This window comes from Gymnogyps californianus, chromosome 5 (assembly GCF_018139145.2).
Source record: "Gymnogyps californianus isolate 813 chromosome 5, ASM1813914v2, whole genome shotgun sequence".
NCBI classification, from domain to species: Eukaryota; Metazoa; Chordata; class Aves; order Accipitriformes; family Cathartidae; genus Gymnogyps; species Gymnogyps californianus.
Window position 1 is genome coordinate 43,053,629 of NC_059475.1, and position 25,697 is coordinate 43,079,325.

General features: G+C 51.4%; 1 protein-coding gene across 1 annotated transcript; it reads right to left on the reverse strand.

The window, feature by feature from the left end:
* Window positions 1–13,755: 13,755 nt before the first annotated feature.
* Window positions 13,756–17,441, reverse strand: NFKBIA (NFKB inhibitor alpha). Its single transcript, XM_050898318.1, has 6 exons — window positions 17,161–17,441; window positions 16,697–16,805; window positions 15,971–16,181; window positions 15,390–15,478; window positions 15,012–15,272; window positions 13,756–14,502 (listed from the first exon to the last, which is right to left on the reverse strand). The coding sequence occupies exons 1-6, from the start codon at window positions 17,382–17,384 to the stop codon at window positions 14,455–14,457; spliced, it is 942 nt and encodes a 313-aa protein (XP_050754275.1). The 5' UTR covers window positions 17,385–17,441; the 3' UTR covers window positions 13,756–14,454.
* Between the last annotated feature and the right edge of the window lie 8,256 nt (window positions 17,442–25,697).

The window sequence follows — 25,697 nt, forward strand, 5'->3', positions numbered from 1 at the left end:
CCTGCTGCTGGGTAGTTAAGTTAGTCACCAACATGGGCAGAAGCATCTCCCTGCACAGGTCTGCACTACTAGTTGCCTAGGAGCCCAAGCAATGGCGAGGTTATACCCCAGCGTTTCCAGCATTGGTCATGGCTGAAGCAACACACCGGACTGGAAAGACCTCTGGGTTGGTGATTGCAGTGGCCTTATTAAGTGTCAAACTCAGCCTGTTGCTCAACGAGCTGTTTTCTTCATGTAACCCAGTGTCCCTGACACAGCTTGAAATAGCCTGGCTAGCAAATAAATTGCGGTGCGGCGAGCAACATGAGCAGCTCCCTCAGTGGCTCCGCGTGCGCCCGAGGCTGATCATCCCCGGCATAAATTACGGGTTTGCTCAACTCCCAGGACGAGGCCTCTGTTTTGCAGCATAAAAAAACCATGAGCTCAGATTGCCCCGAGCACAGCTTTGATTCTCACGTTGCGCAAGTGCTCAGCAAGCGCGTGCAGCTACTGCAGCGCCTGCCAGAGAGACGTGCTGGGGCCTATGGAGGAGAGCGACCTTGGAAGCTGTCACGACGTCCTGGATGCTGAGGATGTTGTTGCAAAATCGCCTGCCGGGGGCTTCCTTGCTCATGTAACTTCTGGCACCACCTTCCTGCAGAGTTGTCTCTGGTGGCCAATAAACGTTGCCAGCTCCTGCGGCAAAGCTTCTAGGAACGGACTTGTTTATCCCCTTCAAGCTGCTAAATCTAATCAAACAAAACACAAGAGTTCAGTGAGCTGAGAAACCTACTTTGCACAGGAGCTTGTGTGACCAGAATGCCAGCTGTCAGAAGCCAGGACTGGCTATGGCTGGCAGCTCCAGGGTGGTAGGGGCCTGGGAGAAGGAGGGAGAGCATTGGGATCGAAACGGCAAAAGCAAACCCTGGAAGCTGTGTCTCCTTGTAGGTAGCTCCGCAGCCTGAGTGGGTGCCTGTCTGCAAGCACTGGCATTACTATGTGGCTGGAGCATGTCCCTACAGGCATCCTGCCAAGAGCTGGAACTACGTTGATGGCCTGTGGTTTAGGGAGGTCACTTTATTTGGGTGATAGAAAGGTTTGGGGGTGGGAGGATTCCCAGCTTTACATGTCATTTGAGTTTGGATGGCTGCAAACTCATGGCAACAGAAAAGCAAGCCGTACCAAAATTAATGACAAGCTACTCCACGCACAGCCTTGGCTGCTGAATTAGTGGCAAGGTTCTGTCCAAACCAGGGCTCAGACCAGCCAGGAATGCTAAGAGCCTGCCAGCACGTGTGCGTAGGCACGTGGAAGGGGCCAACGGGGCACTGCACAGCTCCATCCTTGGAGAGCGATCTGGCTGGGGGGGATTCCTCTGACTTTCCCTGGAGAAGATCGGCTGAGCACAGACCAGTTACTCTGTATCTGCAGCCTTCCTGGACGTGCTCACTTTTCACCCTTGGAAATTTTGTCTGTGCTGAAGCTGAGGTATTTGGCTGACTGACATCGAGCAACCCCTGCAAAACAGACGCTGCGACCAGTCACCTGAGTGTTTGGAAATCCTGGACTCTCGATTGCACAAGTGCAGCTGAAGTGCCCTGGCTGTACTGCGCAGATCGTCCCCTGGTGCGCCGGAGATCCCACGCGTGCAACCTGCTGAGCTTACCGCACGCACGCAGCTTCTCTCAGCACAGGCACCTTTATTTCAGGCCAGGAAACCCCAAACAGAAATAGGGCAACCCCTGCCTACCCAAGCAGCGTGCTGGGATTTCTCCCTAGCAATGCGCTGGGGTTTTTTTGCGGCAATCCATGACCCAGCTAGCTTGCAACGAGTTGCATGCTTTTCCTTGCCACACAGCCCAAACCTACTGCTCAGACCCGGCCCTTTTGGACAGCTTGCAGAGGCAGGCCCTGCAGCATGCTCGGCTGCTGGCTGCAGAGGCAAGGACTGCAGCTCCCAGTTGCTTTGGCAGGGAGCCATGGCTTATGCACTGGGCTGCCTGCCCCAGAAGATCTTAGCATTTAGTTGTGCAGGAGCAGGCTGAAGCGGTGAAGGGAGTGTTAGTGTGGTGTTCAGCTCCCGGCTCTTTAGCTGAGTGTTACCTAAGCCTTGCTCAAAGCATGTCTAGATAAAAAATGCTGGATTCTTCCAGCAAGATATCTATTCCTCTCCTGAGGGGCTGCACCCAAGGGGAGTTGTGGTTATGCATTTTCCAGTAGAAGAGAGAGGGGCAAAATATTCCAGCTGTTTATCCCCACCCTCTCTCCTATGCAGAGAAGGTTTCTGCTACCCAGTGTTACAGTGCCTTGGAGCAAGCCTCACTTGGTTATCCCGCTATGGGAAAGGGACAGTCTGCAGAGCCCCATGCTATCCCGGGGTGCGCTCCGTTCTGCGTGCCACAGGTCAGGGGGATGAAAGGAGAGGCCACAGAGGCCACGGAGAGCACTTTTCACGGCACAGCTCTGCCATGACCTCTGATCCTGATTCACCTCCTTCTCCCCGCCGTGCTGGCCAGCCTGAGGCTGGAGGTGCACCTCTGACCTTGGCATTCCCCTTTGCTTGCGTAGGCAGCTCCTTGCTCCCTGTCCTGGGCACCGGACGTGCTCAGTGGACTCTAGCAAACAAGCAGACTTGTAAAAGTGAGGCAATGCAATGCCTATCATCGCCACGCTTATGCCTTTCCAAGGAGCTGGTCTTTTATCTCACAGCACCACATCCCGCTGCCCTTATGCATCTGTGCACACAGAAAAGTCCTCTGTAAGGAAGAACTGGTTTGTTTGGAAAATATCCTGCAATTCGCTCTCTCAGCCGGTCCTGGAAAACAGCTCTGTGTGGCTCTGCACTTGCTGAGATGTGGTAAACAAATCTCCAAGGAGTAGGTTGAAAGAGAGATGGGCTTTTTCAGTAGATACAGCTAAGTGCAGGGAAGAGGCACACAGCAGGGACCAGAGATGGGAAGGAAACAGGAAGATCTGTCACTGCTTTATGTGTTTTACTCTCAGCAGCACTTGTCTTCTCTATTTCCCTTAAAAGAAAGAAAAGGCAAAGATGATTCATGTCCCGTTCCCCAGCTCAGCCTTGAAGCAGCGTTAGTGTGACTAAGGTCCTCGCTGCATCATTTCTTTCTCCATCTGATGCTGAGAAGGTGGTAGCAGGGCAGGCTGTGATTAAGTGGAATTTCTCAATGTTGAAAGACGTTTGAGAATGGTCCCGGTGATTAATAAAATGACTTGAGGGGCCATAGGAAAATCTGATCCTATAAATTTTTTTCTGAAGAGCGTGAACCTTTTGAAAGTCCCGTGTGTGAAAGCTTAGAGAACGGCATTTGCATAGAGTGCCTCTGCCAGCAGAGCTGAGCAAAGGTGAAACCCCCCAGCACGGCAGGGCCCCTGCCCAGCAAGAAATCCTCCTGAATTTCCACGTAGCTGTGGTTACTGGAGTCCATAGCCTTTTACCTTACCATATTGCACATCGCTGATGGAAGTCTGCTAATTTAGTAGAGCCTAAAGCACCTGAGGGAGGCCTGGTGCACAGGGGACAGCCCAAATCTTGGCTGTCCCAGCAGACATCAAAGTGAGTAGTTTGCAGCTGGAAGCACCAACTGCTTTAACACTGTAGGTGCTGGTTTTACCAGTTCATATTCCTTGCGGCTCTGCAGAGGAGGGGACTGGTAGCACATACTCTCCGGGCAGCTCCGCAAACACCTATTTAAAAGCAGTCCCTGCCCGGGGAGCTTACAGCCTAAAGCTGGGGCAGAGATGCTGCGGGCCACAAGCCCGGTGCGGGCTGTGACTCCATGTCCTACAGCAACATTTTGCGCCTGCTGGTTTGCAGTGCCCTAAGGTACGCGTGGAGCCTGCCCGGGCGAGGAGCAGCAAAGCTGCACAGGGTGGCAGTGGCTTTGCCCCAGTCACAAACACGGTGAGCAGCAGAGATGGAGCCAGCCCTGGCCTTTGCCAGCCCGTACCACTGTTGTTACCAGAAGGTGGTTTTAAGGAGAGGTGATGTTTTACTTTCTTGTTGTCCTAGGTGCTGTTAAGGAGCAGGCTGAGCCCTCCTATGCTGCAGCATAAACCACCGACTATCTGTACCTCAGTTTTCCCCACTGGGGACTTACAGCATTCGTACCACAAGTATTTTGAGAGACTAATACCACATTCGGTCAGGCTCACTGCTGTTACTGCAATTCCTAATTTAAATTGCTGGCTGTTTGCCAGCAAAAACATTTCATTCCCTCTCTCTCATTCCTTTGGTATTGATCAGCTTGTTCTGTCCTGGCTTCTCGCAGGGAGGTTTTTCTCCCGGGACATCTGCAGCCCCAGTTGGCAGATGCTGGAAGCACACAGCTCTCACGGAGGCCCCTCCTGGGGACTCTCAAAACCATGCCAGCAGCATATCTGACATTGCACATGAGATCTGTGAGGTGCTGTGCAGGGATAGAGGGCCCAACAGGTTGCCTGTTAGCAAAAGGGAGATGCCCTGGGTTTATGCAGGAGCAAGTTCATTAGGTGTATGATTACAGCTGTGCAAGAAAAAATTTAGCTGTCAGCAGTAAGAGAGAGAGAGACACTGATGTAGCTGCCGCACTACATCTGAGAAGAATCATCCTATCTGCAGCTTGATGCAACTCATGCCGCATGCACACAGTTCAAATTATTTCCTCTTTCTTCTACATTTCTTGTAATGCCAAAGGCAGCCGTGCGTGTCGAGCTCTCACTTTCAAGAGCAGATCTTCAGTACATATTTTGATCATGTCTGAGTAGGAGCCAAAAAAAATCCCAACTGATGTTGATGGGATAAAGGGACTTACTTCCCAGCCAGGAGAGCAGTTGGTCATTGCAGCAAGATCCATGTCAATCGTAAGTAACAACCACGCAGCTCCCTTATCCCTGTGCTCAGGGACCGCAGAGCTGAGCAGGTTCCCTGCTGAGGCCTTGATGTCTTGCAGATATTTGCATTTACCATCACTGCCTCTTTTTCTCACCACTGCTTCATAAAAAAAGGTAAAATGAAATCCCATGCAAAGCAGCTCAGTCACTCCGCGCCAGCTTGCACTTTCCTTTCTGAAGAGCTCCTGGATGCTCAGTTCAGAGGTGGTGAGCTCCTGCTCACTTCAGTGGAGGTTGAAAGCACATGGTGCCTCTTTGCTTTAACCCTTTAAAGGGTTACATTTGCAGTGCTTGCTCTCATTTTGAAGCTGCCTTTCTTCTGATTGTCATGACTGTTTACATCCACTGTCAGTGAGTTATGCCCTGAACTCTGGATTTCCACACGCCGGTGGCAGACTGATGAGGTTAAGCGGGAGTGGGCTCTGCATGCTTCACTGATCTCACACATCTTGTCTTTGACTTCCTCCTGTGGTTTGCTGAAGCAGGTCCCCGACAGCTAACGGGACAGGGCTTGGGGTGCCAGGCGCTGGAGTGCTGCAGGAATGGGGACACCTCCTGTTCCGACCACGGGCTCTGACATCAGGACCACTTGTGCCTGATGGCTGGCCCCAGACAGGGACCGAGCTGCCACCAGGAGCAAACAGCAAACGCTTTGTGCATCCTTCTTCACGTCTGCGCTGGGCCAGGGTCATATCCAGCCTGGGGCAAAAGCTTTCGGTCTCCCTGCGGTGCCAGCAGGCAGACACGGGGGAAGGGACACCGAGGGACAGGATCACTTGTGCTGTGCCAGCACCCTGTGCAGCAGCAGCATCTTCACCGACGCAGCATTCGCCTGCGCACTCCAGCTTGGGCGGGAGGCTTGCCACTGCCTAAAAGGGAGGCTGCTCCCAAATGATTTCTTTGCTGTCCTCAGAGACAGGACTCAGATGCTCTGGGGTTTGGAGATGAAGATGATATTTCATGTGCCATTAAGCAAAATGATTAATAAGGCTACAAGGAGCTGTCTTTCTCCTGTGCTTACAAGGAATATGCAATTTCTATTGACAGCATTCAAGGGCCCAGCTGTAAACTCAGTGAAGTGGAACAGCTGCAGAGATAACATTTTTCCTATGGTTATGTTGAGAAGCCACGTGCAGTGGTGTTTCATGACGAACAACGCAAGGGACTTGCCTCCAGGAAGAAGACACACCGAGCTCTGTTTGCTTTATTACTGAATGAAAGCATCTGCGTGGGAAATACCTAACACTCCCTGGGTAATGTGCGTTGGCTTCACGCCTTGGGTTGAATCAGTCTCCAGACACGGTCTAAGTCATGGGCAAAATGTCCAGCAGCAGGTCACTGGTTGGTGTCAGAATCAGCATCAGTTTACCTGCCAGAAGCCGTACGCTTGCCACGGATTGATTTGCAGCCCCAAAACTTTCAGCACAAGAATGCCCTCAGGATCAATTTTGAAAATATCACCTCCCGTGAGCTGAGTTTTCCTCTTGGTATATTTAGAGCAGCCAAAAGATGGAGTCAATGGGTAGAGGGAATAGGATGTATGCGTGTGAGGGGGGTGCATGCTGTGACAGCGAGAGGCAGCCAAGCAGACCTGATGGAAGGCTGCTAGCTGTAAGGCTAACTGAAGACTTGCCCCTACGCAAGCATGAGGAGTTTAATAGCTATTATATAGATGGCAATTGGATGCAAATTTGGGGGTTGGCTTTTCAGAGATGACACGGTAAGCCCCAGGTCAGAGGTATGCCCAGTTCACATGACTCAGGAGAAGAGTGGGAGAGGAAATTCTGCTATGTCACAACCCCAAAAGCTCAGGAGAAAACATTTTTCAGGTGAGTGAGAAACCAAACACCTGAAGTTTCCAATGAGTACGAAAAAATGAAATAAATTCTTGTTTTCTGAGTCTACAGAAGTAATCTGTTTCAGTTGGGAAGTTCTCAATATGATTTTAATTATATGATTTTTTAAACAATACATTGTTTCTAACTGAAATAAAGCAGAGCAAAACATTTCCTTTGCAAAATGGAAGAAATTGGCTATTTTGAATTATTCCACTTGTTCTTAAATTTGAAGCAGGAAATTTGGAGATACTGGCACTCACTGCCAGGATGCTGCGGTGCGGCTGGGCTCACACCTTCTGCATGCACAAGTCCTTGTGAGAAATGTCTGTGGTCCTACTTGTGGCACGGAGCTGTCACGTGCTCTACTGAGATGCTCTTCTCTAATTTTGTGCAGCGCATGGATGCAGCTCGGTCCTCTTGTCTTCTGCCCCTCAGCACGGCTGTTTTTAGGAAGAGACTTCCCAGAGCACCACACCTAGGAGGGCTTGGTCATGCCGCCATGCGCCTGGAACTGCTCCTGGAAGGAAGCCAACTGCCAAGTAACCTGCGCAATTTCCCTTTCCTGCTTTGCACGGACTTCTCTGAAAAAGGAAACAAAGAGTTATCAGTTCCGTACTCCACAAGTCCCGCACATACAGGAGCGGCTCGCAGAGGGAAGTGGGTGATCGGATCACCTTGGGAGTCAGCTGTGTGGAGAAGGGAAACTGGCTTTGCATGCCATCACCCAGGGGCAGAAGGCAACCCTGGCCAGAAGTCCCGGCCTTTCCTGGACCTACTCACTTCCCTTCTGCTGGGACAGAGCCAGAGGGAAGGATGCCATGGGGAAGGCTTAAGCATTTCTGTGTGAAAAGTGGTACCGCTGGGCCGTGAAGGAGATGAGACCACCTTGGCAGTGGACCTGGGGAACCTGCTGGACCTGTGTCTGCTGCCAGTGGTGTCTCACCTAGCTTTCGCACCCCAGTGGCACTGCTACCATTTTCCCCTCTACCTTCTTGCCATTTCACAGTTGTTGAACATGGCCTCGTGCTGTTTGATTGCCTGTTTGAACCCAGCCGACCACAGGCAAAGCCTGCCAACCTCCCACACTGCTGCCGCCTAACCCCATTTCCACCTATTTATTTCAGTTTCCACAGCTTTGAGCTGTATCCTGCAAAAGTAATTGTCAAGGCAGGAGACATGGCAGTTTTTGAGCTTTCCCTCGCCGTGGTGGGGTAGTCCAGCAGCTCGGCACCATGCGTTTCAGCCTGCTGCTGCTGGGGGTCAGGGCTGCAAGGACGGGAGCATGGAGAGGTCTGGGGCGGATGGATAGACAGACAATGATGTTGGATGTTTTACTACAGCTCAGGAAATTTCATAGGCTGTTCGAGAGGAGGTGGAGGTCAAGTGTGCTCGGGCACGAGTGGGTGGTGTGACTCCCCCTCCTCAGGAGGGTTTTCCCCAAGCCACGGTTGGCACAGCCTGGGGTAAGGAGCCTCCATGCAGCTTGGGGGAGGGCTTGCTTGTTTGTTTGCTGGGGCAAAACATCTCAGAGAAGCTGCTGCCAGGAGTCAGATCTAAGTTTTCAGACGAAATCCAGAAACTTCAGCCTTGACGCACGCCAGAATGGAAACCCATCCACTTAGAAAAAACTGAAAGAAGAGGGTGGTTTCGTTCTGCGTACTGCACAGGCTGGGCAGCCGTCCTTACCGACTCTCAGTCCTTCTCAGCTCAGCACGCATGCAGAGCTTTGACTGAGACATGGCATGTTCTTTTCCCATGCAGAGAGGACGAACACCATGTGGGTCCTCCCACGCTGCAGGAGCGGACACCACGGGCTCTCCTTTAACACCGATCAGTGCTCCTCAGGGGGAGCTGCGTTGCGCTCGACCCCTGAGCACTCCCCGGTGCAAACAAGGAGCATTGCTGAAGTGGAGCAGCAGTGCTCACAAAGATCTTCTGTAGGGCCTTGGGAAACTCCCTCCTCCAAGCTACTGAAATCCAGGGGTAATAATTAACTGAGTTAAGTGTTGCACTGTAATTGTAGACGTGTGCCCTTCACAGGGTGCGTGCATGTTAAAAATATTTCCGTTTTAAGGCTCTTTCTTGGCAGCACTTTGCACACATTTGCTTGTATTTTGCTTTCAGCTGGAGGGATGAAGAGCTTCCCTTGAAAGATGTGCAGGAAAATTAATCTGAATTAGCTAAAACTGGGAATGGGAAAAGGATTTAAATTAAAGGGGTGCAGGCCTGTTCCTCTAGAGCAGGGAAGCCCCTGGGGCTGGTGGTGGGCAGGCAGGAGGCTGCTGGAGAGGCAATGGAGCCCAGTGCCACAGCTCATGGCTGCTGTAAAGGGGTAAAACTGCAGAAAGGAGTGAGCAGGGAAAACCCCAGCTCTCTTCTGACAGGAACTGGAAAGTCCTGTTTGGAAAATTGGACAAGGAGATGGTCCTGGGAAAATCTGAGTGCTGGAGCAAGGAGAGGGAGGGCAGTCAAACCTCCAGGGTGTGTGGGGGAGTTTCTGTTTCAACCCCTCTGGACTTTGGCTTCTTACATTATGACCTGATGAATGTGTCAGCGTTTAAAGGGAGCCTTTTGGCCCTGATGTTAACACATCAGAGAGCTGTCTGAAGGGACGGGGAGGTGAGAGGTGCCAGAGCTGTGACAGGCACTTGCTGGAGACAGGGAGAGGCTGTGCAGCAGCTGTCCCGTGCCGTCCCGGCTGGCACAAGGGGACAGGACTTTCCTGCTCCCTCATCCCTCAGGATCCCGTGCAGCTCTCGCTCTCCAGCAAAGCACTGGCGCTGGGAGCACAGCAATGCTGGAAAAGCCCTTCCTCCACCTCCCTGAAGTGAGGGCGGGCTTTCATCCAGGGAGAGAGTCCTCCCTGCCATCCCTGCACTCCATTCTGCAATTCTTCCTTCTAGGAACAACCAAACGCTTAATTATTTCCACGGCTCAGCTTCTGTAGAAAAATGATCTGTGCTGGGCCCCTGCCCGGCCCAGAGTTCACCATCATTGAAGATTTTCTATTAAAACAAGTCACAAATGATACTTGTCCTCCTCAGAGATCACAGTGTCTGTCCTCAGATTTTGTTGCTGGTTCCATCTTTTCCTTTCCTTACTCAACCATCCTGCTCATCCAAATCTGAACCAAAGCTGTGGAGCAAGGCCAACAGCAGTGGGGCTGCCACTTTTGGGGATAGATTAAGGGTCCTGGTGGCCTCACTGCCTTCTGGTGCATCAGGTCCTGCTGGGGCAGGCAGGTAGATGTGTCCACCAGCTGGATCCAGGGTGCATGGTTGGTAAACACTGTCCATTGGCCCCTGTCTGGCCCTATAGTTCTTCTTGGTGTGTAAAATGCTAAGTAGTCAATAGGGAGCCCCTTCCTGACATCAAAAGGCTGAAGGATGAGGAGGAGGACAGCAAGAGTTAAGGCCCCCAAGTTACGACTGTGGCCCCTCGGGATGTCCAAGCCCATCAGCAGGCAGGCAGGCAGGCAGCTCCCGGGGCTGCCCATCCCACCTCTCTCTGCTGAGGGAGCTGAGACACCCACACCTATGTGTCAAACAGCCCACACAGCCCAAGCTGCGTGAGAGGAGCACGCTGCACCACAACCCGAGAGCAGCAGAGCGAGCAGGCGGGGAGGGTGGTGAAAGGTTTTTGCTCATGGCTGCAAAGGTCAGGCTGGCGCTGGAGCCAGTGGGAGGACGCAGCCTCCTCATGCATGTCCCTAGGTGCAGGGTTGCCTTTTGCCCTTTCTTTTAACACTTTCCAAAGCTGCAGTGATCGGAAGACAAAGGTTCCCAATTTAATGGGGGAAAATCAGGCCCTGGGCTCTGCTCTCCACCATTGCTGCCCTGGCAGCCTGCATTTTATCTGTCACCACCATAAGGTTCTTGAGAAGTTCAGGGCTGATGCTGAGCGAGCTGAAAGGCAGGAGAGCAGGGACTGAAGGTGGCCCCTGGGTTGTGCTTGGGGCAAGGGAGGCCTGCAAGGAGCTGGAGTGCGAGGAGGAAGGGAAGGGTGTGGGAGGAAATGAGGAGTTCAGCTCTTTGTGTGCAATATAAGGAAGTATGGGAATATCCCTGTGGGATTATCAAAGAGATTTACAAGAATGGGCAGCAGGGAAAGGCTGGAAACAAAAATGCAGCCTCATGCTGTGCCATGTCATGATGGGGGAATGAGTTCATGGTGAGCTGGTGTTGCAGGAGAAGAGGGAGGAGGATCTACAGAAAGGTGCTTACCCTGGAAGGGAGAAAAGAGCAGGCAGAGGCAGATATGGGTGCCAAGGGCAGTAAGAGCAGAGGACACAGGCATTAGCAGGAAGGAGGCTAATGGAGAGAGGGTCAGAGACAGGAAACTAAAACTGAACTTCACAGGACCTTGATCTGCAGCAGCATGGCTGCTCTTGAAGCTTGCTGAGCCACGCAGGGCAGGTGACAAAGGTGCTGGGAGAGAATTTTGAACCCTGAGCCAGCATGAGGAAGCACTGGCAGGAGGACAAGCAAGAGCAAGCTAGCGTGCTCTGCTAATAGCAGCTGTGGCAGCTGAGTAAGTAAAAAGTGATGCTGGCAGAATAAATGCGTAAGGAGTTCTTGCTCCCAGTCCTACAAATGGGACTGTGCAATGTATCTGCTAGAGTGCCAGGAAGGTAGCATGAAGGCAGGTTATCACCAAAACCACTCTCAGATCTTTCTAAAGGCATAGGTGTGGAAAAGCCAGAGACAGGGTGGACATGCAGCAGTTAAGGGCACGTGTTCGAAACTGGAGGTGTGGGGGGTCACCTACAGTGGACAATCTCATTACATCATCGAGGGAACAGGCAAAGCTCTGCACTGAATAGCCCCACGTTAGCAATATTTATATATATAAAGCGCCTATCACCATATTGATAAACATTCTTTGGAACCACTCTGACAGCAGAGGTAAGAACAGGAGTCAGCCTGTCAGTACCTCAGCACTTCTGTTTCCAACCAATTTAAAAAAAAAAAAAAAAAAGCCACACAACATGCCCCAACCTATTTTGCTAACAAACACATATTCTCACATTCATCTCCATCCTACTTGCTTTACCTGCGGTTCCTCCGTGTATGATATACTTGGTTACTTTTGCATGACTGGCAGAGGCAAATACTAGCATAACCAGCATGCTGTACCTGGGCAATGATTTATTTAGCTGCAAAACTTCCTTGTACAGTAAAGCATTTGCTTAATTCATTAAGTCATTATAGAATTCTTGCAAGATTATAGCAGCACCTTTCTAAGATACTGTTTGTCTAAATGTTGCAATGGACAGCAGAGAACGTACCGCTGCCTCCGAAACTACTCGACCAGCCTGGTACTACTGATAACTGCACTTTCCTTCTTCCCTTTGGCTTTTGAATAAAAAGTATTTGCATTCAGATGGTATCTATTTAAATATTTGCATACCAGGTCCAGTCGTGTACCCAAGCACTTGCAGAACACTGATAGCTATAGCTGGTGAATGCCTCCGCAGGGCCTTGACAGCATTTCCAGCTCCTGTTTTGCAAGGGGGAAACTGAAGTGTAGCTAATGAGAGGAACATTGCCTTTTCTATTTCCAGCCGTGGCAACATTGTGTTTAGTCAAAAAAGGCTGAAAGTCACTTGGGATTCTTCGCTGGCAAAAAACTTGTAGCAGCAGAGGATAGACCCCCCCAGTCCCCCTCCCCAGCTCAGATTTAGCAGTCGTTCGGAGTGCAGGGTGAGTCCCCAAGAAGAAGGAGGATTTGGCAGATTCTCACCTAGCCCCACACCTGGAAAACTTTGCAGGTTTGCAACGCAGGCATGGCTCTGCCTGCCAGAAGGAAGTTTCAGTACGTACACCTGGGCTATACTCATGCAATGAGAGTGGAAGGGAAATAAAAATGACTCAGGACGACAAATTTATATAATCCTTTCCACAACGGCCTTTGGCTCCCATGCAAATTAGGAAGCACCAGCTAGCTGTGGTGCTCTTCCTCATACCAGAGAGCCCTCCTTAGAGCCGGTCGTGTGTCAGGAACCCCTCGGGAAGAGCAGGGCAGAAGAAGGAATGGGTGTCCCTGTGCAACCTGGAGCCATGGCCTTCTCCAGCAGCCTGAGCCGGGGCGGGTGCCAGCAGCACAGAAGTCCCCTGGCCAACACTCTTGGCAGAGCTTGGTCCTGCGTCAGCAGCTCTGCCACACCCCGTCCCCGTCCAGGGGGTTACAGCACAGAAGGAACGGAGCACGGTCACCCTTCACGCAACCCATCCTTTACGTGGTCACACAACGGGCTAAAATCTGTGGCTAAAATTAGTCCTGCACTGCGACATGCTGCTGACAGATCATCAGGTGCAGATGAGGATTTGAGCAAAGTGATTCTGTCTGCCTGAATGCTGGAGAGAAACACGCAGGAGTAACTGAAGCGGGTTAAAGCCACATCCTCCACCGCTGTGAATTGGACAAGGAGAGCTGTAGCTCCCGCAGTGGGGAGGGGGGGAGGCCCCACGCCTGAATTTCAGGGGTGGAAGGCAGCAGCACGTGTTCCCGGGCATGTACTCCCTCTTCCCGCGGAAATCCCCTTTGGAAAATCCGAAGGTGTCAGAGTTCAAACCGGAGCTGGGCCGGGTGATAAACGAGAGGGCGAGCAGGCGCGGGGCTGTGCTGCAAACCTCCAACCTCCCCCGGCAAGTCCCGGCAAGAGCTGCCAAGTATTGGGGCTGGAACAAAAACTGCCACGAGGGCGGGCGGGTGGGAGCTGCCACAGCCAGCCTCAAAACCCCTTTCTAGCAGCCGGGCGGCCTGGTGCTTGGGTGACAGAGGGGGAATCCCAGCCCCTTGACCTGCCTGCCGCAACGGGTGCAGGAAACGACACCTACGTCTGCTTCCAAAATTAGCTGCAGCAGAAGGGCTGAGAGCTGCGAGCTGCTTAGATGTCTCACCGCTGCCGAGGTGAACAACCTATAACTCCTGAGCCTGTGACCCTATCGGTCTACGAGGTGTTAAATGTTTCTTAAAAAGCAAACCAGGTGGATTCCCACGTATCTCAGGACAACGAGGTGGACAATGAACCATTTCACAGACCAGGTACAGTAATCTGACTTTTTTTAATAAATACCTATCTCACATGTACCAAAATAATTATAAACACAAAATGTACAGTATTTACACAATATACAATTGCTAAAAAGTGTAGCAATTATGACACACATGGTGTGAAACACACAGTTTCCAATGCCCACAGTTAACATTATTGCTACTTTCTCCTAACATCCAGGAAGTCACCAGTCCCTTGGTTTGACTCCTCTGCCTGGGACGCCCCACCAAGAGCAGCTGAGGTCGGTCAGTAAGGCCAGGGAGTGCCACCAGCCCAACACAAATTAACACAGAGTCTCCGAGAAGATGGGGTGTTGGTATGAGCCTGCCTTGCCACGAGAGGACATGCGTTCCTTGTGGTACTTAATGCCACAAGAGAGGTCTCTGTAACCAGCAGGTTGGATGTGTAGTCTGTTACCTTCATAAGGTTGAGAAGATTGGCTACATGGGTCTTTATCAGGTGGCGTGAATAATCACAGATCTCTACTGATGTTACACATCCCACTCCTGTATTTAAACACAGGCCAGAACCTGGAACCGTCCTGTTACAATTACGTGCTCCTTGCTGGGCAGTGTAGTATTTCCTTCCTGGATTTTCCCTCTGCGTTGCAACTTTCTTTTTAAACGAAGAAGGTCAGTCCTTTTTCTATACATATGTACACAGTCACTTCTTTTCACAGAAAGCTCTGCTTTAAAATGCCAGCTGTCGTCCTCCAATAAGGCAGTCATCATATATAAGCTGCAAGAAGAAACAAGAGGCTGTTAATGCAAAACTCTTACTGGGAGTATCGTATCCACTCTGGGATAACTGCCAAATTCTGCATGCCCTGACTTCGGCAGTGTATAAAGTTTCTACACCAAAAAGGTTACGTTTGCCATTTAGCAGCACTGAGAACATTAGAAAAACAAATGCTGGGAAGGAGAAACCCACCCATTAACTTGAATTTCATCTCACGAGGTTCTGTAGGTGTCAGCAACAGAACGGTGTTCAGGAACCATGCTGCATGAAGTTAACCTCCGTTCCCTCATGTTATTTTTTTACATTTTAAATTTATTCTATTTATATGCTTGCCCCAACTGCCATCTTGCCGATGGTTGATAGCGTAACCTTACTTTATAGGCTATTTGTACCCGTCTGTTATATAGGTAAGAGGTCACTGGAGCATGTCGTCAGAGCGGCACCAACAAAAAAACCTACAAAGGGCAGCATTTTCCCCTTCTCTTGAAAAGGTGCAGATAGCTACTTACTTCATCCTCCGTGAATTCAGGCTCCGATTCACTGCTCTCCTCATCCTCACTTTCTGGCAACATCTGCAGGTCAGCTGTGGTCAGCTGCTTCAGCTGTTCCTGTATGCTGGAGTTGTCTCTTCCCCATGTGAGCTGATAGGGGGAATAGCCCTGGTAGGTCACTTTGTTCACGTCCGCTCCGTGTTTCACCAGAAGCGACACCAGGTCTGAATTCTGCAGGTCGACAGCCAAGTGTAGTGCCGTTCTGCCATTGCACGGCTCCTGCGTGAAAATAACATGAGGTTTGGCATGTTAGGAGAGCCACAGCTGGTGCCAGACCTGTTGATTCTTATGACTACACAGCCCTGCTCAGTTACATTCACAGTATACATTACATACCTGAGCATTTACATCTGCTCCCAAGGACAGCAAGTATTCGACAACAGCCAGGTATCCTTGAATAGATGCCAAATGGAGACATGTATGTCCTGCAAAACACAAAGGAAGGGAAAATTTGAGTAAGCCTAACCTGATGCCCTATCATTCAGTTAAAGTCAAGATGACAGGACAGGACGATATCTAAGTTTGCAATTCATCCATGGCAAAAGGGTGTTCTCCAGAAGAGCTCTCCAGCTTCCAGTAAGTATGAATAACAGGGTTGGATTTTGGAAAGATTTCTTAGAGGCTTTATTCCAGTGTTTGACTGCAACTTATTGTAACCAAAAAAAAAAGGAGCACTGCAAAAGTACTCACTAAAAATGCAAACTTCAAAGCCATGAGAGCCAATAATCAGCAGTGACGAGGCCTACAAGACAGCGACATTTTAAAGAAGTCGGACACTGCTGTGTGCTTTGGGCTCCTCAACTCTCAAATGGGCATAACGATCCTTCTCCACCTCTCAAGATCTTTGAGCTCTACGGGACATCAACCCTACCCTCCGTACAGCACACCGACATCGATGTACAGCAGCGTGCCCGTACCATTGTAGTTGGTCGCCTGCAGGACAGCGAGGAGGTGGTGCGGCTGGCAGTACTGCGTGAGGACGCTGACGCTCCTGAGGGAGCCCTGCTGGCAGGCAATGTGCAGGGGGGTGTTTCCTCGGAAATCCCTGATTTCCAGGTCGCATCCGGCCTTCAGAAGCTGCTCAGCAATTTCAGGCTGATCGGTGATCACCGCCAGGTGAAGAGGAGTCTACAGGCAAAAGAGAAAATGCAGACCTGTAAGTTACAGCGCAAACTTGGCAGCAACACCTGGACAAACAGACCCCTTGACCGCGTGGTAATTTGTGCCCCCAGTTAAAAACACACCCCCTAAACTCAGTTCTTTATGCTTCCCAACATATTGTATAGTTGCCCTTTAGTCTGGAAGCGATGAACTTGGGGCTCCCTGGATACCAAACAGTCAATCCATATGAAGGGTATCATTAACATCCCAATAAAGAGGGATGCAACTCATTGCATCATATTTGAAAAATGCAGGCGTTAAATGCCACTCTTGGGGGAGAGGCAGCGTTGTACTAACACCGGCTGGAGCCAGCTGGGGACTTTCCTGAATGTAGGCTTTGATTTAAGTAGGCTTTGATTTAATTGATTCCATCAATTAAAAAAAAAATTTAAAAAGGACTTCTGGGGGGGGGAATTCCCCAGAGGGCTTTTGTGGGGGTGGCGGGGCCTGATCCGGATTTGGGGCTGCGGAGGTGAAAGTACCTGGCTGAGGTTGTTCTGGAAGTTCAGGAAAGCACGGTCCCCGGCCGTCTGCCGGATCACCTCCAGGCTCAGGGCTTTCTCCTCGTGAATAATCGCCAAGTGGAGAAAACTGCAGGAAAAAAACCCCAAACCCCCAAAATTAAACGACCCAGGTTGAAAGCCCCAAATCCCACGTGAAAAACCCCCCACTCCCCCAGGCGGGCAGAGGGGCGAGGCGGGCCCGGGGCAGGGTCAGGCGCGGGTGTCGCAAGCCGGGGCTTTCGGCGGCCGGGGCTTTCCGACGGCCGCGCCTCCCTGGCGCCCCTCCAGGGACTTTCCGCCCTCCCCTCCCCGCCGCGCCGCGGCCCAGCCCGGCGCCTCCCCGCCGGCAGCACATCCTGTCCCGTCCTCACCGTGTCGTGTGTGTCCGTGTCCCCCCCCCCCGCCGTCCCCGTCCCCGTCCCCCCACCTCGACCCCCACTTACGTGTCCCCGTCCTCCGTCAGCTGCTGTGCCCAGGCGGGCGGTTCGCGGGGCTGCAGCCGTATGTCCTCCAGCTCCTTCACCAGCTGCCGGTACTCCTCCTCCTTCATGGAGTCCAAGCCGCTGTCGTGACGATCGTCGAGCGGGAACCCGCCTTGACGCTCTTTCTTCGGTTGCTCGTAGCCCTCCATAACCGGAGGCTCGACGGGACGGCGGGCGCTGATCATGGCGGCGGAGCTCCGGCTTGCTGCGAGTGAGCGGCGGCGGCGGCGGCGCTTCGCATATACACCCCGGCGAGGGGATTTCTGCGGGGGAGGAGTCGCCGAGGACGGGAATTTCCAGCCACTCAAAGCCCGAACCGACGGGTCTGGTCCTGCTCGGCGCCGCCGGCGGTGGCAGGGAGGGCGGATCGGCTCGGGCCGGCCCCTTCCCTCCCCTCCGCCGCCCCTCCCGGGGCGGCGGAGGGGAGGGAAGAGGTCGGCCCGGGAGGGGACTTGGCGTTTTTCCACGTCAAGGGGGAAGTACTCGCCTCCCCGGCGTCCCCGTCGGTACTTCCCTGCTGCGCCCCGGGCGGCTGCCCCTTGCCGGCTTTCCCGGGGGGCTTTCCCTGCCCTGCCCGATCCTGGGGCTCCCGGTGGCCTCTCCCTGGCAGGGCAGCGGGTGTGCGCACCGCTGCGGGGTCCCATTGCATGCTGCGGGGGTCCCATTGCACAATGCGGGGGGGTCTTTGCTCCCTGTGGGGGCCCCTTGCACGCTGAGGACCACCCGCACATGCTGGGTCACTGCTGGCCTTGATTGCACCTTGCATCCCCCCCCCCACCCCGACTTTCCACCAGCTTGCTGTTTGATAAGAGGGGCTGTGGGATGTCTCAGGCCAGGCGGCCAGTCTGTAAGCATACGAAGCGGTGGTCATCCCACTTGGAGAAGCTCCACCACCCATGAGGTGCAGTGTAGCACGACAGCTCTCCTCCACGGCCCTCATCTGCACAACGGCAGATCCTTGACCCTGCAAGGATCGTTCTGAGGGCTGGTGAGAAGGACTCCCTTAGGAGTCGTTAACCAGCGCTCGTTTGATAAGCAGGAACAGGCTTCGTAGCCAGCCCAGGATAGCGAGGTCACGCTAAAAGTTCAGGGAACCAAACACCACCCTGAGCGATGCTGAGGTTGCAGCTGCCATCAGCACACTGCATGTCTGCCCTGCTGCTGCTTGGGGGGGGGCATTGCTTGTCGGAGATTCAGGTAGTATTGCACATGACTGGTGTTACACTGTCATGATACCTGCAAGTGTGCAGGTGCTGCCTCAGTGTTTTGTGGATTTTGCATCTCTGCTGGGGAAGTTTTCACTCTGTTTCAGTGCAGTGGGATCAGGAATGCACAGGAGAATTCTGCATCACTCCTGTACATCCAGTTCTGGTCCAGGACTAAACAGGCCTCTTTCAAAAGGTACATATCCATAATGGAACAAACCTTTTAAAGAAGAAATTAGATCTTCTGCCATTATTCTTACTTTCTCTGGCCATTCCTAATGATTCTTCTCTGCTCCTTTTTACTGCTGTCGTGCCATCCGCGGGTAATGAAAACTGGATAAATGCAGGCTCCTACATGGATAAAAGGCATTGTCTGTGGGGCTGACAGCGCTGAATTTTTCCCTGGTGAATTTTTGCTTCTACTTCTCAGATGTGGGGGATTCCCATGAAGAATTTTTCTTCTCTTGCAACTACTGCTGGCCTCGCTGAGTAACAGTGTCTGCGCTTTTTTCCTTTTGTCATTTTCCCATGGGATGGCATCCCTTTGAACAAGAACTTATGAGAAAATCCAAAGATGAAAGGAGGAGCCAGAGGAAAGGGCGAACGCCTGACTTTCTGTGAGCAGATGTTCCTGATTTTCAGCCCAGCTGTGCCATTCCTGGACTTTTTTTCGTTATTCATCTCTTGGCCTGGGACAATCCGATGGTGCTTTTGGGCAGGTTTAGAAAAAAGCCGTACAACTCTTTCTTTTATAGGTTAAGGGTTATGAAAGTTTTGCTAGCTTCGTGAAAGAGTTTCCTCTTTTTAATGTAAATTGGCAGGGGAAATTTAATTAACAAATGAATCTCCTCCTACCTGCTTCCCTGCAAAAAAGGGAGGCTGGGAGTTGGAAAACAAACTCCTGCTCTGACTAGCAGGGGAATCAAGCCCAGCCAGGACCACGCGGCCTCTGGTTGAGGTTTTGCTAGAACCACGCAGAAATTAAACTTTAAAACTTCCCGTCCTCGCTGCGATGGCTGGAAACCGAGTTCAGCAAAGTGAGTTCTTTGCCTCCTTCTACAAGTGACCTCCAGCTGCTCTCACAGGCAAACGCAGGGCTATTTTTAGCAAGCATTTGCCAGCAGAAACCTCTTTTTGGAGGCACGTGAGATGCTTTTATTTTGTGTGCGTTTTAACTGCAGCCAGTTGTAGGTGGCGGAAAGGAGATGGAAAATGTTTTCTGGATGGAAAGTCGTGCCGAGGCCAGCCCACTTCCTGCCCCAGGGAGATGCTGCTGCCCCACAGCCGCTCCGCAGCCTGGCCCAGGCCATCACGGGGGCGCCCAGACATGGGCCAGCACCCCTGGGTATTAGGCAGCCAAAAGCACGGGTTGAGAAGGGTTTCAGCCCTAAACCCTGATCCACATGTAAAGTAGCAGCCAGCCGTGGATGCAGGGGCAAGCGGAACCCTCGTTAATATTAAAACAAATAAAGCTGCTGTCTTCTCTGTAACTTCTCACAGCTAAGGTCATTGTACAATATTTGCCTACAGGGACGGCATATAGAAGATAGTATAAAGCAAAGGTTTTGAAGCGGTGGTGAAGGTCATTGATGCTGCTTTTGTGCTGCTGAGGTACTGTCCTTTTTTTTTTGAAAATTAACACATTCTAGCAGTTTTTCTGTACAATTTTCTAAATGGTCCACAAGAGAAAAAGAATAGAAAGAAACAAACTCAGCTTTTGGATATACAGTTTTTGGATATAGGGTGGAGCCTATCACAACTCTGATTTCCTATGTGGCCTCTCACCCAGATGCTGCAGTTCTGGGAGGCTCAGACATGCCCGCAGGGGACGGAGCAGCCGTACCTATCCAGGGACAGGGGTTAGCCCTGCTGAAACAGGAGCAAAACTCTCTGACCGCTGCAGTCATCTGTGCCAAACTGAACCCTCTTTGTCTTCTTGTGTATTCTGGTTTAATACCTCTGCTAAGTCTGCATTAGTTTCACAGGAGTGTTCTTTATGCTCATCAGCTTGAGAGGCGATTAATGTTCTCTGCGTTTTTTTATTTCGGATTATGTTAGCAGTCTCCGCTGCCTGGTCCAGCGGGCACTTCAAGACCAAGGGACTACCTAAAAGTCACTTTAACAATGTAAAAGGCTGTAACCACAAGAGGTGGTTTTGCACCTGATACCTAAGGACTAAATTTTGCAAAAGCCTCCTCCACTCTGGGTGCCCCGAGCACTCAATTGGCAGGTCTGTGGGGCTGCAGGGATGAGGTGTTTGTTTTTATTCTACCTTGCAGAAAGCAGCTGGAGGGCCCCGACAAGCAGCCTTGTGTGCCTGAATACTGAAAAGGGGCAGTAGGGTTTTAATCAGTTTTTAAAGTACATGAAAGATTCTCGTGCTGCTGCCTCCAGCAAACGCATTAAACTGTAATTTCCTGATTGCCACACTAATCATGAGAACTGTCTAGTGCTGTCGCTGTGGTGCTGTTGATTTACCAGAGTTGGTCCCTCAACTTCATCCTTTTGTGATTGCTGCTGCAGATACCTATTAACTGTTTCCTCCCATTTAATCTCGAGGTCTATGCATGGCTCGCAGTAAACATACCAGGAAAGGTAGTTCACAGCATCCAGCAGGATCTTGGCCCAGGCTGTCAAAACCAAAAGCAAAGCAAATCGGTGAAGTAAACCTGCTGTCTGCATGTGTACGTGCATGTACAGATACCCCTTTGGAATAGGACTCTGGTTTATTGCTCCAAAAGTGCAATGGAAGCCAGGGAACACTTAACGTTGTCATTCTGATAACATTTTGCAATTAAAATCCACGTATCTCAGGCTCCCATTTACAGCTGCTGTAGCGATAAGAACCAGGCAGCTCCAAACAATTAGTCCGGTGGTAAACAAGGAAAACATATTTCCCTCCTGCTTTCTAATAATGATATGACTGTTACTAATTTGAAAGCTTTAAAAAAAAATGGCCAAATGAGAAGGAAAGTTAAGCAAAGTCCATTTTTGTCAGCCGGGATGAGGGGTGATGGTGTTACACGTGCCATGTGGCCTGTATCCCTACCTCCTCAAACTTTTTCATTGGAGGCTATTATGGGATAGTCAGATACTCCAAAAAGCAGTGTGGTGGATGCAGTAGGAAGCATTTCTCCACCTTATTTGAGCTGATACAATATCCAAGCAAACAGTGCGGGGGGTAGTTTTTGGCACGTAAAGCCAAGGTCCAAATTAGGGCATTTAGAATCCTACCCATGTCCCACAGATAAAGAAATGGAGTTAACTAGGGTGTCCTGGCCAGAGTCTAATGGACCTAGATTTCTGGCTGGCTACACTAGTCTCTGTTTTTATTTTTAGACTGCAGCTTATTTTTGGCGTCTCTTAAACTGATGTATTGCGTCCCCGGGAAGATCTGCATATCTGTGCGTAAACTGTGGGCTGTTTGTATATCAGTTGGTTGCATTTCTGGGGATCCTTAGGGATGAGATGTACTACATCAATTTAAACTGCTTTTATTGTTATGCCTTAAGGGTAAATATAGCTCAAGTCATTTGAAATCAGCTACCAGTTGGAAGACAAGTTTTCTCTGGTGTCATTCCCATTTCTCATGTGGAAGTTTTGTTAAAGCATGTTGCTTGCAAAGCTTTAAACTGATGCTCGCTGCCTGATGCAGCAAAGCTTGCTGCCACATGTGTTTCACATAGGAAAGAAGAGACTTGGGCTGGGGGCAGAGAAGCAGAGGCAGGTCTCTTGAGCTTGTTGTACAACTTTCCCTTCAGCAATATGAATAACGTTGCTCCCCATCAGTACAGCCCCCTCTGTGGTTGCAGACAGAGTGGAAGCACCTGACGGGAAAAATATGAACTGGGAGCACGCTAATAATTAAAAAGGGACTTTCCCCCTGCAGGCAGCTGTGACATTTGGTAATGTTACAGTCTCTAGTTCTTCCCAGCAAGTAGGAATCTTGCAAAGGTGGAGACAGTGGCATGGTGGGACCATGCAGAAAACAGACCCGGTGAGAACTGAGGAGGGAGAGCTCTGCCTGGCAGAGGGTGAGCATGGGCAGCCAGCGGAGCTGTGCCAAGGAGGGAGCTGCTTTCCTTTCTGTTTGAATTACAGATCCAGAAGGTCAAAACTGGATCTGGATACAAATTTCCCTGTGGTACTAGATGATATTTTGAGCAAACTAAAGACCTAAACTGAGTTACACTGGCCTGTCCGAGCAGGAGGCTGCATACAGGCTGTGAGAACCGCCTGTCTCAGCACATAGTTTGCTCTGAGCCTCCTTGTGCTCTGTGCAACCCTTGTGCCTAAAGCTGGTGCAGATCATCCTGGATAAACATAAAAAGCCAGTACGCTGCTTCTCTGTGAGCGGTGGGAGCCCGCTGCAGCAGACAGGCACACGGCAAGCCTTAATTAGAATCTGAACTGTGTGTGGGCCCAGGGATTTCCCTGGGGACGGATGTGGCAAACACAGGGGCTAATGCACTGAGTGCTGTAGCTGTGTGTCTGAGCTAGCAGGGGAGCTGCCAGGGGAGGAAGCAGGAAATACTAGACAATACTAAGAGCATAACCCTGAGAGAAAAAAAAGAAAAAAAAACAGCAGAAGATGAACTTTGGGCTGGGTGCTTCCTGAAGAAGCCCTGGGACTGCCAGCTGACGGACTGTCTCGAGGTCGGTTCCTCCTGTGCACACCCTCTTTGGAGGAGGGCAGGCTTTCTGCTCTCTGCTCCTTCTCCTGGTGAAAGTCCTTTGGAGCCCCAAAGCCCAGCGGACCGCATGGCTCTGGGAGGGGTAACCCCAATCTGCCACCCACAAATTGCCTGAGGCTGGCAACGGGTGTCAGCAGCAGCTGCTGCTGAGATAGTGCTAAGCGGGGCTTGGTTTTAAGTATCTCAGTGCAAAACGCCCATCAGTGTGCTCCAGGGCTCTGCTTGGGAAGTTCCTAAGGTTTTAACCTTAGTTTTTTCTGCAGTGGTTCTGGGTTGTATTCAGAGCTGGAGCATTGGCTGTGCCAGCAGGGAGCGTGCGCAGCATTGCCAAGGGCTGGATGTGCTTCTGGTGTCATGTCCTGGTCCAGCCCATCCTTCCTTTCCCTATACAAATGGCTGTTGATGAGAGCGGGGCTGCAGCGCTTGGGGTAGCTCAGTTATTCTCTGCAGGAGAGCAAGCTGAGAGAAGAGGGACAGCAAAGAGCTAGGCTGCAGTTATAGGGGTGTTAGGTGAGCTCTGATTTACAGACTGAGAGAGGCTAAAGGCAGGCTCAGGGGGGTTAAATGCAGATTCTTCCAAACTCCAGACATCCCATGCTCTGCATGCTCCGGGTATTGCCTGTGCTCCCAGGACGCAGGTTCTCCAGACCGGGTTATAATAAAATCCTCATTTCCTCGCACAGCTCTCCTTCCCTCGTATTCCCATTTATTTTCCTGCAGCCACCTGCTTACTCTGAGCATGACCTCTCCTGGGGCAGGTGATGGCTGGCAGCAAGTTCGGGGCCACCACCACTTGTGGGAGCCAGGGGACAAGCAGTGCCGCCCTGCAGGGCGGCTTCACCTCTGCCACCTGGGCCAGCGGTCGGAGGGTGGCCGTTCCTGCCGGTCCTGCAGTACCCGAGCTGCACGTAGTAAAGGGGAACTGGAAGCAACAGTGCGTCTTTCAGAGGGTGCCGGGGCCAGTGATTCATTACTGGAGCCGCGTTGGGGAGGAAGAGGGAGCAGATGGAGATGGCACGCAGATTTTCCAGCCTGGACAGAGTTTAAATTTATCTCTCTCCAAGGCGCTGCATCCATTCCTGGGATGATTTCCCATTTAGTGTATGCCTTTTAGGGCTCTGATTTCTTCAGATTTCATGGGCATTGTTTACTAACTTATGGCTGTGGTGTTTCCCAGACAGAAATATCCTTCTGGGATAAGCTCCTTCCTTTCTTGGACAGACGGTTTGTGCACAGGCAGTAAATTCAGTTCTTCTGCGAACTCCCTGTCCTGTGCGTGTGCCATGGTGACGTCTGGAGGGCCTGCACAGAGCATAGCCCCAAGGGCACACATTGCTGGCCTTCCCTAGATGTCCGGGAACCCTGGACAAATGGGGAAAAGGTAATCCTTGAGTTCTTCCCAGACCAAATTTCTGAGCAGGGAAAAATACAACTTGCTTGGGAAAACCCTGACCTCTGGCAACACAGCCTTAGGGCCACGGGTTTGGTTTTATGCTTGAGACAGGAAGATTCATGGAGGCTCTGAAACACATTTGTGAGAAAGCCAGGGAGGGAAGTGAGATGGGAGGGGGTGATTTTCCCCAGAGCACTGCAGAGAAGCCGCATCAGTCCCTCTTTGAAAGAAGTGTTGGGCAGTCACACTATTTAATTCTTCTGCCTGCATCCACAGGCACAAACCATTTTCTTGGCTGCATCCCCTGCCTCCCAAAGCCCAGCATCCCACTATGGCCATCACAGCTACCTCCTATAGCCTCACCAGCTGGCAGTTCTTTGCCCTTGCAGACCTGGGAGGTAGAAGACATCACCGCCAAAGTATCCTCCTCTCCCAGGAGCCTACAGGAACGTGACCCCTTGCAGGACTCAGCTGGCTGTACCATTACCTTGTGTCTAACCCTCTTTGTATACACAGCAACACCCTGTCCATCATGTTATATTCGTATCTTCCCTTCTAAGGGGAGTCCTCACTCATCCACACTGTCTGCTGTTCCTGTCGCGGTGGTTTCACTCAGTGCGTCTGTCTGTCCCACTGGTACTTCTGTGCTCTGACCTCTGCCCGGGACAGCCTCCTGGCACTGCTCAGCAAAGCTGTGTGCCCATGCAGTCCTGCACTTCTTTAAGACATCTGGGATGTGTGTGAGCAATTAGCTAGTGGGTAACGAACAGCAAAAGGGCGCCAGTGGACTGTGTGCATGAGATGCCCCCTCCTACTCTTCCTAGCGAGCAGCATCAAGTCCCTGTCACCTCAAGGTCACCCAGGCTACGTGACCAGGGAGAAGGCTGAGCCCCCCTGCGTGGGGCTAAGCCACAGCTCCCCACTCTCTGGGCTGGGGATGCAGTCCCCCCCGGCTCCCCTTTCGGCTGGGAACTACCTGCATGTCTCTGTAACTCCTTCCATGTGTTCAGCTTAGCTGATCTCAAATGACAACGTATAGTAGAATGAAAACCAAGCCAGATGACCCAGTTTCAGGCACAGCATGACTGTGAGACCTAATCACACTCCTGTATCCCCTAGTACCTTCCCTCAGCTGCCTCATCTAGAGGTCTCTGATAAACATTGCTTTGATGGTACAAATCCAGGGGAGCACAGCAGTGGTCCGAG